This window comes from Bos grunniens, chromosome 10 (genome assembly GCF_055505025.1).
Source record: "Bos grunniens cultivar Pamir isolate PY7600 chromosome 10, Bosgru_T2T1.0, whole genome shotgun sequence".
In the NCBI taxonomy this organism is placed as follows: Eukaryota; Metazoa; Chordata; class Mammalia; order Artiodactyla; family Bovidae; genus Bos; species Bos grunniens.
The window spans coordinates 67,890,968-67,908,032 of NC_141174.1; the positions used below are offsets into that span (position 1 = coordinate 67,890,968).

The 17,065-nt window shown below is 40.8% G+C and overlaps 1 protein-coding gene across 6 annotated transcripts in view; it reads left to right on the forward strand.

Annotated features, from left to right (window-relative positions):
- The window catches only part of GPR176 (G protein-coupled receptor 176), a 123,150-nt gene extending 107,971 nt beyond the window's left edge, over nucleotides 1-15,179 (forward strand). For 3 of the 6 annotated variants that reach the window (XM_086321944.1, XM_086321945.1, XM_086321946.1), the window contains 2 exons: nucleotides 7,310-7,562; nucleotides 12,304-15,179. In XM_086321944.1, coding sequence (XP_086178070.1) covers nucleotides 7,310-7,562; nucleotides 12,304-13,426 — 1,376 coding nt within the window. In that variant the 3' untranslated portion in view covers nucleotides 13,427-15,179. Of the gene's footprint in view, nucleotides 1-7,309; nucleotides 7,563-11,039; nucleotides 11,166-12,303 lie in introns of those variants that run through there. The other 3 variants (XM_086321948.1, XM_086321947.1, XM_086321949.1) reach the window with 2 other exon arrangements.
- Nucleotides 15,180-17,065: the final 1,886 nt, after the last annotated feature.

The following is a 17,065-nucleotide window of genomic DNA, read 5'->3' on the forward strand; positions in this document are numbered from 1 at the left end:
CTCATAGCTGAACATTAAAAACCATGTGAGGAAAACCATAAAAAGAGAGCCAAGATAGCAAACAAATGGCAAAGTGAACATGTTGAGAACTGAAAACAATAGAATAATCTAAAAGAAAATTATAAGCACTTTAAAAGCATGGTTATAGATTAAAGAAGGAACAGAGCCATAGGAAGATGACTAGACACTAGAAATAAAGAGTAGGCAGTTTGCAGTAGACCCAAATATAAATTTCAAAAAGTTTAATGCCCAATAAGCTACAAGAAAGATAGTATTACTACTTCTAGATGAATTGAGAATTAATAAAATGGAAGGAAAACCTGAGAAATAGCTTTCAGTTTGCAGAACACAATAAATGGATGGAAAGTAGAGAACATGAAAGAGAGGTTAAGAGACTAGAATGAAGTTTAATGTAAGTCTGTTAAGAATTTCAGAAGAAGATAATAGGGAGAAAAAGGGTAGGGCAAAAATTCAAAGAGAGAATTCAAAAAATTCAAAAATTCAAATTTTCATGGATGAAAATTTTCTAGAAGTAAGGAAAACATGAATCCTAGGATTGAGGAAGCATGCAAAATTCCAAATATTTCAGTGAGACTACAGAATTTTTATGAGCATGTGGGAAAAACAATGCTCTCATATGCCTTTTGTGGAGGGTCATTTTGCAGTGTGTGTGTATATATATGTATGTATGTGTATACATATATATATATAATGTGTAAATTCTTGGACCCAGAAACTGTTTCTAGAAATTTATCTTCAGTAATTAATCAGTCGAATTCCTCCAAATTTAAATATATAAGGATGTTGAACTCAACATTGTATACTAGAGATGTATTGAAAGCAGCTTTAAAAAGCTCATCAATATGCAATAGACAAAATACACTAGTGTATAACCACAGAAGCATTGTTGCTTTTATGGAGTTGTTAAAATGATGATATCCATCTATTTTTATTTATTGTCATAGAAAGATGGTTGATATGGAAAAAGATCTAAAAAACCATGTGAATAGTTGGTCCAATTGGCATAATAAAAATATCTGTATATCTAAACAGGAGTTTAGAAAGATAAATACTTTAAAGTTTACAGATAGTTATCACTGCATCGATAATTTTTACTTTCTTTTTTTGTCATTTTACGCATTGTCTGATATCAAGTTATACTTTGTAAAGGGAAATCATAGAGTAATAGCAGTCCCAGGGAGAGTAGATTTAAACCAATGCCATCATGTTCTACCTCTCATTTCCCTTTTGGTTGTGTGTGTTATGAGTGTGTACTAACTGGTAATGTGCCCACAACCCTGACACTGAATGTTGTCATGGACTCCAGCATTAGAAAATATAATGTGAATGTGTAGGGAGAAAGAATGGATACAGAAACTTGAATCATCTCTAAAAGGGATTGGGTGATTTAAAACACAAGATGTCTAAAATAAAAAGTATCTCAAGGTTGAATACTCTGTTTAAAATATATACTGAATTATCCCTTGGTGTACCTTGTAAAGCTAAGAAGAATCTGAAGTGCTCATGAGATTAAATGATGAAATATGTAATTTTCTTGCTTTGTTGTGTGTATGTATTTGTGTGCATATACGTGTGTGTGTGTACTCATGTGCACACACACACACTTTTTTATAAAATGTGTGGCCGATCAAACTTGAATATGGGTGCCCCTCACCTGATACTTTCTTCTAATTCAGGTTCTTGGAGCCAAATGCATCAGTTTTTAAGTGAGGAGAGAGAGAAGTAGTTTAGAGAAGGAACAAAACATAGAGGCTTAGCTGTAGTTCTTAATAGGAAAAGGGGTTAGGCTTCAGATGCCACCTAGAGTTTTGTAAATAAGTGAAGATAAAATGTGACTACAGCCATCTCAGATTTTTCAATAGTAACTCGATGAAAACAAGTTTTCTCATTCATAAGTGTAGACATACTAAGATGTGTGATTAAAAAAACAATAAAAAGTGTGCCCTTCATAATTGGGAGAGAGAAAGATAAGAGAGTTAGAATATGAAGGAAATGATATCTGAGATTAGTTTCAGTTAAGTTGCAATTTTTAAGTAAACAATTTACTGTGTACATGAGAGACGTTTACACACACCCTCTCCTCTCCTTTGCAATGAATTTTCTTGTTACATAAAATATTTTATTCAGCGTAGCCTCAGTTCAGTTCAGTCACTCAGGCATGTCCGACTCTTTGCGACCCCGTAGACTGCAGTATGCTAGGCTTCCCTGTCCATCACCAATTCCCAGAGCTTGCTCAAACTCATGTCCATTGAGTCAGTGATGCCATCCAACCATCTCATCATCTGTTGTCCCCTTCTCTTCCTGCCTTCAGTCTTTCCCGGCATCAGGGGCTTTTTCAAAAAGTCAATTCTTTGCATCAGGTGGCCAAAGTATTGGAATTTCAGCTTTAGCATCAGTCCTTCCAGTGAATATTCAGGACTGATTTCCTTTAGGATGGACTGGTTGGATCTCCTTACAGTCCAAGGGACTCTCAAGAGTCTTCTCCAACACCACAGTTCAAAAGCATCAATTCTTTGGCTTTCAGCTTTCTTTATGGTCCAACTCTCACATCCATACATGACTACTGGAAAAACCATAGCTTTGACTAGACAGACGTTTGCTAGCAAAGTAATGTTTCTGCTTTTATTTATTTATTTATTTTTAAAAAATTTTATTTTATTTTTAAACTTTACAATGTTGTATTAGTTTTGCCAAATATCGAAATGAATCCACCACAGGTATACATGTGTTCCCCATCCTGAACCCTCCTCCCTCCTCACTCCCCATACCCTCCCTCTGGGTCGTCCCAGTGCACCAGCCCCAAGCATCCAGTATCATGCATCGAACCTGGACTGGCGACTCGTGTCATACATGATATTATACATGTTTCAATGCCATTCTCCCAAATCTCCCCACCCTCTCCCTCTCCCACAGAGTCCATAAGACTGTTCCATACATCAGTGTCTCTTTTGCTGTCTCGTACACAGGGTTAGTGTTACCATCTTTCTAAATTCCATATATATGCATTAGTATACTGTATTGGTGTTTTTCTTTCTGGCTTACTTCACTCTGTATAATAGGTTCCAGTTTCATCCACCTCAGTAGAACTGATTCAAATGTATTCTTTTTAATGGCTGAGTAATACTCCATTGTGTATATGTACCACTGCTTTCTTATCCATTCATCTGCTGATGGACATCTAGGTTGCTTCCATGTCCTGGCTATTATAAACAGTGCTGTGATGAACATTGGGGTACACGTGTCTCTTTCCCTTCTGGTTTCCTCAGTGTGTATGCCCAGCAGTGGGATTGCTGGATCATAAGGCAGTTCTATTTCCAGTTTTTTAAGGAATCTCCACACTGTTCTCCATAGTGGCTGTACTAGTTTGCATTCCCACCAACAGTGTAAGAGGGTTCGCTTTTCTCCACACCCTCTCCAGCATTTATTGCTTGTAGACTTTTGGATCGCAGCCATTCTGACTGGCGTGAAATGGTACCTCATAGTGGTTTTGATTTGCATTTCTCTGATAATGAGTGATGTTGAGCATCTTTTCTTGTGTTTGTTAGCCATCTGTATGTCTTCTTTGGAGAAATGTCTATTTAGTTCTTTGGCCCATTTTTTGATTGGGTCATTTATTTTTCTGGAGTTGAGCTGTAGTAGTTGCTTGTATATTTTTGAGATTAGTTGTTTGTCAGTTGCTTCATTGGCTATTATTTTCTCCCATTCTGAAGGCTGTCTTTTCACCTTGCTAATAGTTTCCTTTGTTGTGCAGAAGCTTTTAAGTTTAAATATGTTGTCTAGGTTGGTCATATCTTTTCTTCCAAGGAGTAAGCGTCTTATAATTTCATGGCTGTAGTCACCATCTGCAGTGATTTTGGAGCCCAAGAAAATGAAGTCTCTCACTGTTTCCATTGTTTCCCCATCTATTGGCCATGAAGTGATGGGACCAGCTGCCATGATCTTAGTTTTCTGAATGTTGAGTTTTAAGCCAACTTTTTCAATCTCCTCTTTCACTTTCATCAAGAGGATCTTTAGTTCTTCTTTGCTTTCTGCCATAAGGGTGGTGTCATCTGCATATCTGAGCTTATTGATATTTCTCCCAGCAATCTTGATTTCAGCTTGTGCTTCAGCCAGCCCAGTGTTTCTCATGATGTACTCTGCATATAAGTTAAATAAGCAGGGTGACAATATACAGCCTTGATGTACTCCTTTCCCAATTTGGGACCAGTCCATAGTTCCATGTCCCATTCTAACAGTTGCTTCTTGACCTGCATACAGATTTCTCAGGAGGCAGGTAAGGTGGTCTGGTATTCCCATCTCTTTCAGAATTTTCCATAGTTTGTTGTGATCCACACAGTCAAAGGCTTTGGTGTAGTTAATAAAGCAGAAGTAGATGTTTTTCTGGAACTCTCTGGCTTTTTCTATGGTCCAATGGATGTTGGCAATTTGACCTCTGGTTCCTTTGCCTTTTCTAAATCCAGCTTGAACATCTATCTGGAAGTTCACGGTTCACATATTGCTGAAGCCTGGCTTGGAGAATTTTGAGCATTACTTTACTAGCGTGTGAGATGAGTGCAATTGTGCGGTAGTTTGAGTATTCTTTGGCATTGCCTTTCTTTGGGATTGGAATGAAAACTGACCTTTTCCTATGAAAAGGCTTTCCAGCGTAATCTACAAAGTGACAAAGATTAATAGTGATAGAGAAAAAGAGAATGCTAAGGGTCTTCATTTATGTCTTTATAGAAAGTCCCCCAGTGGACTGGAGACAGCCTCAGTATTAACAACTGATGATATTGTGACACTCTCTTCATGGCAGATTTCTTTAAGTGGGCAGTTTTGTTATTAGATGGTTACCAGATTTTAAGTCCTATCTGTAAAACTTAAGTGAGGAAAGATGCTTCAGCAAGATCCTATTCTGTGTTTCAGTGGGAAAAGGCCAGGAAAAAAAATTCCCCATGTAGATGAAGCTTCAAATACATCATTATTGCTCAGCTTATAACCTTGGTGACAGGAGAGCTTGATGGGCCTGAGGTAATGGTATTAGTATAAACGGCTCTTGTATTGAACACATGTGTATATATTCCCACTGCAAATTTAATCTCACTGAGGCAGCAAACTTATGTAAGCAAAGTTTGTTAGAGAATTTCCTGGAAGCAGCTGGCCTACTTACCTAGAGACAGTGCCTTTTTTTTTTTTCCTGGAAAATAAGAAGTAGCTGTAGAATATTGTGTTTGAAGAGAGACTCTTGACAGAAAGTTATGTCAACATCTGAGGCACTGAGGCAGCTCCTGGGGTGACTTTGGCTGCAGCCCTGAACTCTGCTACCCCCTCCCCTGGCACCATGGCTCTCCATCTGTGTGAGGCTGAGCTGCCAGCTCAGTTCATTAGAGGGCATTCTCTGTGCCCGTACTCAAGAGGCAGCAGTATTCTTGGGTCATGACTGATCGGCCATGTGGACCAGGGTCTCTCACCAGGTGAAAGCCTCCCTAGTAGAATAGGCTGCTGGTATTCCTGAGCATTTGAGCCCTGTGAGACCCTGGGGATAAGGGCTAGACATGGCAGTTAGTTCTGAAACTTCAGTCTGGGGCCAGCTTGTTACAAATGCAAGTTTCCAATTCTATACCTGTAACTGTGAGTCAGGATGTCTGATACAGTAATCCTGATGCATAGTAAGGTCTGGGAACTACTGACTTAGAACAGCCTCTTGTGATATTCCAAATACAAAAGGGTTATTTTATTGCAGGGACTTTCAGTTGTTATTTGTCCTTTTGCAAATTCATTCATCTAAATACTTGTTGAGTACCTATTCTGTGCTAGGTACTGAACTAGGCAGTGGAATTATAATAGTAAACAAGATTGACATTTTTTTTGTCCTCATGAAATGAAGGGAAAATGAATAAACAGATGAATAATTATGAAAGCTAAGAAGGCCACAGTATTATAACAGAGTATAGTGGAGGAAGGAACAGTGAATGTTTAAAATAAAAATATGGTTAGAGAAGGCCTCTCTGAGGAGGCAGCAATTATACTAAGACCTGGATTAAAAGGAATCAGTCAGACATACAAGAACCTTGCTGGGCAGTATAAAAGCTTGTACCCAGGTACTTAGACCGAGTCAGCCTCGATGTGCTTCAAAGACAGAAAAAAAGAGCAGTGTGACTGTGCCCAGCAAGCCAGGGGCAGCATGGTGTGAGATTAGGCAGGTTGGTCCCAGATTGTGTAGGCTCTGGAGGACAGTAGATAGGCAGAACAGACTGCGAGGGAATGGAGAATCCAACATTTAGTGGCAAACAGGAGCTGGAATTAGGAGGAGAGGCCTAGTCTGGGGTGTGAATGGGAGGGTCAGTGTTTCAAAAGCAAGCCATCTCAATGGATAATTTAACCTAGTAAGAGGCTGCAGAAAGAAGATGGGAAAGGGCCTGGTGAAGACTAGGAGCCTCTAGGACCTGGGAGAGGTGGGAGAGATGGGAGGTGGGAGAAACACCAGGAGACTGTGGGCCTGTGGAAGCCACAGGAGGAGAACGCTTAGAGAGAGGCAAGTGTGTTATAGATGCTAAAGATCTAGAACAGTGCAGGCCTCTTCAGTGACCACCAGCTGCATGTGGCTATGGAGCACTTGCAATGTGACTAATGTGAACTGAAATATGTTTAAGTGTAAAATAAAATGTACACCATGCACACCTAAAATGAATATAATGTTATGTATTAATTATATTTCAATTTAAAAATGCATGCCAAATTTCAAAGATCTGGTACAAAAATAAGAATGGAAATATTTCATTAGTACTTTTTAAAGTAGTAATGACATGTTGAAATGATATTGTTTAGCATAGATTGGGGTCAATAAAATATGCTACTAGAATTTCACCTGCTTTTTAATTTTAAAAAATATGGCTAATAGAAAATTGTAAGCCACATGTGTGTCTTTTGTCCTGTTTCTGTGGCAGAGTTTGGTAACTGGAGGTCATTTGCAAGCTTTAACAGAGTAGACTGGCTGAGATTTAGTAATACCTAGCCAATTGTTTATACTCAGGTGAGACAGGATCATCATGATAATACTTATTATGCCTGAAATTAAATAACAAAACTCACTACTAAAAATTCTTCTAGACTTTTTGATATGTATGAAAGTGATTTAATAATTTCACATAAATTGATAATGTAATATGGCCTTTAAGTTCTTTGAAATGAACTCTCAAATGTGGTTTTCAATCTTTTTTTTTTTAACCTGCATTTTCCTTCTTTCCTTTCTGTCTTCTTTCTTTTTATCTAAATATTCTTTTGTTCTTATTTTTGCCTATCTGGCCAGGAAACTTCATGGTGTTATGGTCGACTTGCCGCACAACCGTGTTCAAATCTGTCACCAACAGGTTCATTAAAAACCTGGCCTGCTCGGGGATTTGTGCCAGCCTGGTCTGCGTGCCCTTCGACATCATCCTCAGCACCAGTCCTCACTGTTGCTGGTGGATCTACACCATGCTCTTCTGCAGGGTCGTCAAGTTTTTGCACAAAGTCTTCTGCTCTGTGACTATCCTCAGCTTCCCTGCCATTGCCTTGGACAGGTAAGATTAGGTAGCCAGCGGCGTAACTTTTTTTAAGTACTGAAAAATTAGCATTGTGAAGCAAATAGTGAATAGCTGATGTTCCAAATATTGCTTGTGGAGAATCAATTGCTGAAACAGATGCCTCAGCAAAGCCAGCAGCCCCGGAAAACGGGGCTGTTGAGAAAAGATGTGGTGTTGAGGAGGCTACATCATGAGGATGCCAGGGCAGAGCTGGGGCATGATATAGTTTCAGTCTGGTTGGAATTGGCCATATTTGCTTTGCAATTTGCAGTAGATTGCTCATCAGATTGCTAACTCTGCAATTAGGGCCTTTTGATGATGGATGAAAACATTTCTGGAAGAACAAGAGAACAAACAATTCAGTAGTTATTTAACAAGTGATTAGACAGTCCAGTTGGACCTGGCCAGATAGCACCAGAAATTCCTTTGGAGGATTTATTTCCAAGGTTTTATACTGTGATGGTGATTGCTTTCTCTTCCCATCACTTTTTAATGGATGTCATTTGAAATAAATCTTACATCCTAGTTTTGCTATCATACATAATTTGATCAGATTTATCATAGTGAAGTTTAAAGATCTCAGTAATCAACTTCCTGCCTTTTTTTTGTTGTTGCTAGCACTTCATGAATACAGTTGAGATAATAATACATTTTAGAGAACAGAATTAAATAAGCACACAATAATTAAAAAATATTTTGTGTCCACAAGAATTTTTGATTTCAAGATTTACAAAAAGGAGAAGTTGCTGATGCAAAATGTGCTGATTCTTCTGACTTTATATCCTGTGATAAATTTAACTATGTTTTAGGTGAATTTAGAATTTTAATACTCTTTGTCTATTTAAAACATGCTTAAACCTTAATGACCTATTGAGGGTATAGACTGCAAAATCCATCTCTGGAGTGACTTCACCCTATCTGACTTGGAACCCAGATTTCATTAGCTGGCCAGTGTCAGCTGCATGACAGGACACAAAGTCATACAAAGCCTTCTGCATACTGGCAGAAATCATTGACTTTGTACTTAAAAGAGGGATCTTGGAGCCAGAAGTCTGATTTTAAGCCTTACCTGTGCTGTTTCCTTGCTGGTGGCTTTGGGCAAACCTCTCTGAGCCTCAGTTTCCTCAAGGGTAAAAAGAACTAAATGAACTATTTGAGGCCCGTGTTTAGATAGGCTGCACCGATATATATATATATATATATTTTTTTTTTTTTTTTCCTAGTTTTCTCTTCTGTTTTGCACATTCTTTCTCAGATAAATTGTCTGCAGTCCTTTTACCACTAGAGAGCTGCAGCTCTTTGACAGTTTCTCCTTAGAAACTCACCATCCACAGGAGCAGACGAGGCAGGTGACAAAACCAAGTGACACGGACCAGTTTGGAGTTGTGTGTCTGCCTTCTTTTACATGGGGGTCCGTCTCTGGGGTCGCATAGAGTCGGACACGGCTGAAGCGACTTAGCGGCAGCAGCAGCATCACTCAATAGGCCCTTTACTACAGCACTGTATAAATTTAGGGTATATGGCATAATGGATTTTCTTACACATATTGTGAAATGGCTCACTAGAAATTTAGCCAGAGACTTCTCTGGCAGTCAAGTGGTTAAGACTTTACCTTCCAATGCAGGGGGTGTGGGTTCTGATCCCTAATCAGGGAGCTAAGATCCCACATGCCTCATGGTTGAAAAGTCAAAACATAAAACAGAGGTGATACTGTAACAAATTCAATAAAGACTTTAAAAATGGTCCACATAAAAAAAATTCTAAAAAAATGAGATAACATCCATCATCTCATATAGAAACATGTCATTTACCTTATGATGAGAACTGTTACAATCTACTCTTTTATCTTTTAAAAATAGTTTTATTTATTTTTGGCTATGTTGGGTCTTCATTGCTGTGCAGGCTTTTCTCCAGCTGCAGAGAGCAGAGACTACTCTCCAGGTGCAGTGTGTGGGCTTCTCATGGCTGTGGCTTCTCTTGTTGCAGTTCCTGGTCTCCAGAGCATAGGCTCAATAGTTGTGGCACACACGCTTGGTTGCTCCACGGCATGTGGGATCTTTCCGGATCAGGGATTGAACCCATGCCTTCTGCACTGGCAGGCAGATTTTTACCACTGAGCAACGAGGGAAGCCCCTTGACCTACTCTTTTAGCAACTTACTTCATTCCTTTTTATTGCTGAATAATTTTCCATTGGATGCATATACCACAGTTTATTTATCTGTTTACTAGTTAAGGGACATTTGGGTTGTTGCCAATTTTTGGATCTTTTGAATAATGCTGCTATGAATCCTGAAGGTTTTTTAAGAATAGGATGCAACAAGAGTGGAAACATTCAGGACAGATTGCTGTTTCACCTAGAACAGTGAAATAATCTCTGTGGGTTATTTTTGAGCCTCTGGTTTTAGGCAAGAAAATACATAAATAATAAGAAATCCGTATTATCTTTCCAGCAGAAAATCTACTATATTTTTGCCATCATTTTAAAGTTTTTTTCCAGTGTATCTTTTACTTTATTTTTTAATTGAAGTATAGTTGATTTACAATGTTTCAGGTGTATAACAAAGTGATTCAGTTATATATATATATATATATATATATATATATAAAATCTTGCCAGATTCTTTTCCATTATAGGTTATTACAAGATATTGAATATAGTTCCCTGTGCTGTATAGTAGGTCTTTATTTGTACTGTTTATCTATTTTATATATAGTATTGTGCATCTATTGATGGGTTCCCTGGGTGGTGCTAGTAGTAAAGAACCTGCCTGCCAATGCAGGGGACATAAGAGACTTGGGTTTGATCCCTGGGTCAGGAAGATCCCCTGAAATGGCAACCAACTCTAATATTCTTGCCTGGAGAATCCCATGGACAGAGGAGCCTGGCAGGCTACAGTCCATAGGGTAGCAAAATATTAGACATGACTGAAACGGCTTAGCACATCTGTTAATATCAAATTCCTATTTTTAAAAAAAGTTAGGCAAGTTCCTTTAGTATAAAAGCAAGGTTGGTAGATCCCTATTTTATTGTTTAGTGATTACTCAAAAGCACAAGTGTGGTGTACATGAAGACAAAGGGAGAACAGTCCTTTCTCTCACTTCTTTCTCAGATATTTGTTTCATGGCACCAAGTCAGCAAGTTAATTGGGAGGCCACGTGCACTTCTGCATCATCCTCTAGACATGTACACTCCAACAAAATGATGTATAGTGAACCTGTGCACTCGTGGTGCATCTATTTCCCGACATATAATGGAATCAGAAATGATGGGAAACTGGGGTTCGTTACATGTCTTTTAGCAAATGGGAATCAGAGATAGTGGACATATATTCATATGTGGGTATGGGACCATCATATTGGATTTGTTAAATGATGAATAGAAAAGTTTATCTATATTCAGAGAGAAAAAATTGAGAGTGTGCATAACTTACACGTTTCTTTCTCTTTTTTTCCCCTCCCAGAAAGCGATCTAGAATACCTTTTACCGTGCTCCACCCACCTCTGGTCTTCCATGGTCATGTGTGTTTGCATCGTCTCTCCCCCAGCTTGTCCCCTGACAGACTCCACCACAGCACCACTTTCTCTTGACATTTTCCCAGGTGCTCCCCTTCCCCTGCCTCCTCTATGCATGCCTCCAGTAGAGCCATCTTCTCCTCAGTTATAATTGTTTGCTTACATGCCATTTCTTCCCCATGTAGTTTAGAAACATTCTCGTGTATCCTTTCATCTTTGCAGCCCAGTGCCAGGCACAATATGTAGCACACGGATGGTGCTCAGAAATCCTTGTGACGGGAAAGCACACGTGCTCAGGTGGCCCGTGAGGGAATACATGTTAACAGGGTTGGAAGGTCGACTCCAGCATTAGCTCACTGCGCAGACGTGGGGTGAGCTAAGGGTGAAGAAGCTTGCTGTATCTCTGAGGCTACTGACTGCCCATTCAAGACAGATGTGATTCTAGGGGTTTAACAAATTACTCAAAAAAAAACAAACAAACAAACCAACCAAACAAACAAATTACTCAGTTTCCCCAAGTCATAGGTGATATTGAAATAAGGTGCTTTGGGAATTCTGATTCGGTGGTTGTAGAATAATCAAGTCAAGCTTGAAGGAAAAAAATCTCTGATTTTAACAAAGATATAACTGTGCAGGTGTTTTAAACCTACTGATTGCTCTTAGGGATCCTGAGCGATTATCATGTAAAAAATGGCTACTGAGCCCACAAAATTTTTTCAGTGGAATTGATTTTGAAGGACTTTGTCAAAGTCTATCCCTCACACTGGGTTTTTCTGCCCCAGCAGCTGTAAATGCTAATGATACCCATGCATATATACTGCAGCATGAGTTTGCTTTGGATTTGTGTGCAAATTTCTCTCTCTCCATGGCTTTGAAAATTGCCCTTAAGCTCCTCTAGCCCATGTAAAATTATTTACAAATAACCCTTTACCCTTAAATTGAAAAAGAGTGTCTTCACAGCAGATGGAGATATCCTTTATATCGAGGGCACTCTTTGGGATTTAGTGCTGGTGGCAATAATTATAAAGCTAACAATGAATTGCATGGCAAAGTCCTCAAAACTTAGGGTCTAGCTTCCAAATTCCCCTAGTGATCTCCTCTGTCTTAGGCAGAATGAAATAACTCGACCCTTTCTTTCCTCTCTCCTACTTTTAGTAATATAAACTCCCCTAATTTAAAGTGTATCTTCTTCTGTGAAATGAATTTTGCTTGTGCATTTGGCAGGTACTACTCAGTCCTCTATCCACTGGAGAGAAAAATATCTGACGCCAAGTCCCGAGAACTAGTGATATACATCTGGGCCCATGCAGTGGTGGCCAGTGTCCCTGTGTTTGCAGTGACCAATGTGGCCGACATCTACGCCATGTCAACCTGCACGGAAGTCTGGAGCAACTCTTTGGGCCACCTGGTTTACGTTCTGGTCTACAACATCACCACGGTCATCGTGCCTGTGGCTGTGGTGTTCTTCTTTTTAATACTGATACGCCGGGCCCTGAGTGCCAGCCAGAAGAAGAAGGTCATCATAGCAGCACTGCGGACCCCACAGAACACCATCTCTATCCCCTATGCCTCCCAGCGGGAGGCTGAGCTGCATGCCATGCTGCTGTCCATGGTGATGGTCTTCATCTTATGCAGCGTGCCCTATGCCACACTGGTCATCTACCAGACAGTGCTTAATGTCCCCAACACTTCCATCTTCTTGCTGCTTACGGCCATTTGGCTGCCCAAAGTGTCTCTGCTGGCGAACCCTGTGCTTTTTCTTACTGTGAACAAATCTGTCCGCAAGTGCTTGGTAGGGACCTTGGTCCAACTGCACCACCGCTACAGCCGCCGAAACGTGGTGGGCACAGGGAGTGGGATGGCTGATGCCAGCCTGGAGCCCAGCATGCGCTCAGGCAGCCAACTCCTGGAGATGTTCCACATTGGGCAGCAGCAGATCTTCAAGCCCACGGAGGATGAGGAAGAGAGCGAAGCCAAGTACCCAGGCTCAGGGGCTCTCCAGGCCAAGGAGCTACTTCCCACCTGCCTGGAGGCAGAGCTGCGACCACAGTTTGCAACTCCCACACCACCCCCAGGCACCGTGGACTCTATCTCCCAGGTAGCACCAGCAGTGTCTGTGGAATCTGAGACATTTCCCGACAAGTATTCCCTGCAGTTTGGCTTTGGGCCTTTTGAGTTGCCTCCCCAGTGGCTCTCAGAGACCCAAAACAGCAAGAAGAGGCTGCTTCCTCCCTTGGGTAACACCCCAGAAGAGCTGATCCAGACAAAGATGCCCAAGGTAGGCAGGGTAGAGCGGAAGATGAGCAGAAACAATAAAGTGAGCATCTTCCCAAAGGTGGATTCCTAGCATGGCTTGTGAATGCTTGGAAGCCACAGGCCTTTCCTGATCTTCTTTCACTGGGCCTGTGATTTGTATGATCTCATTGCAACTCAGCATGGGTTGACTCCTCCACTGTGGGCCAAGTGCTTATGAATGAGAGGGAAATCTATATATAAAATTGAATGTCCTCTTTATTGAGGATGTGTATATTTATCTATCTATATATATATGTTTATCTCAGTGATCCAAGTCCTTAGTAAAGTCCATGTTCCTCACGGTGGAGACGAAAGCTGGGTAGTGGGGAATGGGTCTTAGGTGGGAACTTCGTGTGCATTTTCTGAGGATATCTCAGTTTTGGGACCCTGCAGAGAGTACACAAAGAGGAGAGTGTCTATGGAGTGCCAAAGGGAGCAAGGACTCTAGGAGAAGCCCAAGATAATCATGGAGCCATGTGACCGTACAGAAAATGCCTATTAGATTGATTTTAAAATGTGAAAGAAGTGGAGAAGAAAGACTGAGAAATACCCACACTCTGTTAGTCTTTAATCTTCCCAGATGATCTCATGAGAAAGATCCTATGCAGCAATCAGCAGGGGTAAAGGATATTGAAAATGATGGCCTTGTGCCAACTTCTGGAATTAAAAATCATTTCAAAAGGCAAAGTTAGTATACATGGGGGCCTCTGGAAATGTCAAGCTAAAAATACTTGATTAGGAGAGGTGATTCTGCCCAAAAGAGTGGGAATAGTTTGGTTCTCTTTCAAGGAAGACTCCAGACCCCAGGTGTTGCCAGTTTTATTTTCAGTCTGTATGACTCCCTTCATTTTGGGCATAAAGAAGGAACAAAACAGAAGGAATTCATCATCGTAAAATGCCAAGGCAACACCTAGCCCAGGTAAGCTCTTGGCTTCCTGTTTCCCAACGAAGTTATAGCAGGAACCAGACAGGATAGGAGAGGGGGGACAATGTCCTCAACTGACCAGTGGCCTGGGGGCTCTCACAAGTGATTCGAGACCACTGAATTCAAAGTACAGGTGACATTTCACTCTTAATGAGAGCAAATCAAGCACCAGCTCTGCTCTTTTCTGATGGGTGTTTTGTTCTTGTTCATTGTACCTAAAGGGGCCAATCCAGTGCCTTGAGCAAGCTTGAAGGGAGGGGGCATACTCAGTGGCAAGCAGCGCATCCCAAAGGCAGTGGTCCTCGCAGATCTCCCTGAACCGCACTGGCTCTTGTCCCTTGGAGGAAGGTCAGACTGTGTGCAGGGATTTCTTTTCCTGTCCTTTCCTGGGCGTGCTGTCTTGTGATTCCTGACTGTGAGCCCAAAGCCCCTTCTCCCCAGGAGGGAGCGCCTTCCTCTTTGTGTTTGTCTCTTCTGTACATCGTGTGCTCACAGTGGAAGCAGGGGCCTGCCTGCCACCCGCTCTCTCAGGGCCCTGCATGCCCTCTGTAACTCCTCACGTCCTGATGCTTCACCTTGTGGCCCTTCAAGCTTATCTTTCAGACATTCACAACTGTAACAGCTTTCATCAAGAAGGAACATAATCTGTCAGAAAATTGTGTCCACTTGAGAAGAATCTGTCAAATGTAGCCACATTGATGTTCTGATAATGTATATGTACAACTTAATAAGTTCTGGTGAGCCAGAATTTGGTAGATATTTCTTATATATGAAGTGGTTGGTTGACATCTAACAGATCGTGGCCAGGTGTATTTCTATACTCTTTGAAGAATTATGTTTTAATAAAAAAATAAAAAAACAGTTTCTAAACTCAAAAAAAGTTGTATGAGTGATTTTTTCCCCCTTTCAAGTGGTGTACTATCTGAACCTCTCTCTTTCTGCATGATCTCAAGTGAAAGGTATTTATTTTCTTCCCAAAATGTAGATACAGCATTCTAGTAGCATTTTTGTATGGTGTTGCAACTTGAAAAATGAATTCCCAAAGAAGAAAGTGCAGTGTTTGAATAATGTCCCCAACCTGGTTTCCAAATAGAATTGGTGGGTGGACTACTTAAACCTGTAGGTGGAGCTACACTGGGAAGAGTATAGTGCAGCTGTCATTACCCCCTATGGTTGAGACCATGGCCTTGAAGTCTGATGGTCAGTACTTGAATCCTGACTCTACCATTGACCCACCTTGTGATCTTCAGCAGGTAAGGTAATCTCCGTGTATCTTGGTTTCCCCTCTGTAAAATGGGGAGGTAATAACTGTGTCAGAAGCTGCTGTTGCCCTGACTCACATATTTCACCTCTAATTTTAGCCATGTCTGCAGTGGGCCATTGTTGGCTGCATCTGTTTACCTCCCTGAGAGCCAATAAGGCCTTGCTCCTCTCCTTTCTGCCCTGGGAGAGCTCCCTAGCTCTGGGGCTTAACCCTTGACCAGGGGGTCATGGGCGTCAGTGGATAAATGCCCCTGCTTCCTGTCTTTCTGCTGGACAACTGTGGGAGGCATCTTTCTACTTCTCAAGAGGTCAAGCAGCTTGAGTCCATATTGTCCACCATGGTGTCTGATTAATGCAGCCTTTTATTGACTCCTCTTCTTTCTCTGTGTGGCTTTCTCTATCCTCATTCATGCCTTCAAGGATTACCTCCCCAAAACCAACCACCCAAATCCCTTATCTCAAGCTCTGTTTTCAGGGGAATCCAATAGTATACCTCATGGGGTAGTCCTGAGGATTAAACGGCATGGTCTGTTCAACACAGAGCCTGAAACAGAGTAAAACTGTATCAATAGTAGTGCTTACCTGCTACATTAAAAACAGTGGTTGAGGTTTTTATGCAGTGTTATTCAGAAAATAATACTAAACTCATGTTTTCACCAGTTACCCCAACAATTATTTGTATTCATAATGATGATACTTTGAGGCGGTTGTGCTTAGTCACTCAGTCATGTCCAACTCTTTGCAGCGCCCTGGACTGTAGCCTGCATGAGGTTTTAGAAGCTAAAATATCTTCCCAGTTAGCTTCTGGCTTAACTAGTGTTTATCCCCATTTATGCCAAGGCAATAAGTTAGTTAATAGGCAGAATAAAGGCCTACTGGCCTTCATAGAACTCAAACTGTAATCTCCAGCATGGTGTTATGTGAATCTGTAATGGCTAATTATCTCCTGAGTTTGTAGGAGCCACTTAATTCCAAACTTAAATCAGTGAATGATATAATAAATGGATAAATAAGAGATACAGCACTTGGAGAAGTAGCTAAATTTCTCTGGGCAATGAGCTGAAGTAAGATTTTCTGTCAGAGTTATTGCTGGTTCTCATCGATTTCCTTGAAATGACTCATACAAGGGTTAAAGGCGTTGAATGCAAGGTTTTTGATCTATTTGTCTCTTCAACACCTAAGCCTCTCTGTATATTCACTAGAGTGAGTGTAAATTCTAAATTTGGAAGGAAGTTCAATATTGAGAAATACAGCTCTAGGCACGTGTGTTGGGCATAAACAGTAATCCTTTTGTCCTCTGTATTGATCAGAACTTAGTGGTTAAATCCCTTTTTGCTCCCTTTTTAATTTCTTTCTATACGTGTATTCACTTCAACCCACATACAGAAGGAAGGTAATATGCACACAAAGGAGGTGCTAGAATGACCAGTGGTGTACCTTTTAAGGCAACAGGTGAGAAAGAAGATCACAGATGGGATATTAACCATATCACAGAGTGCATCT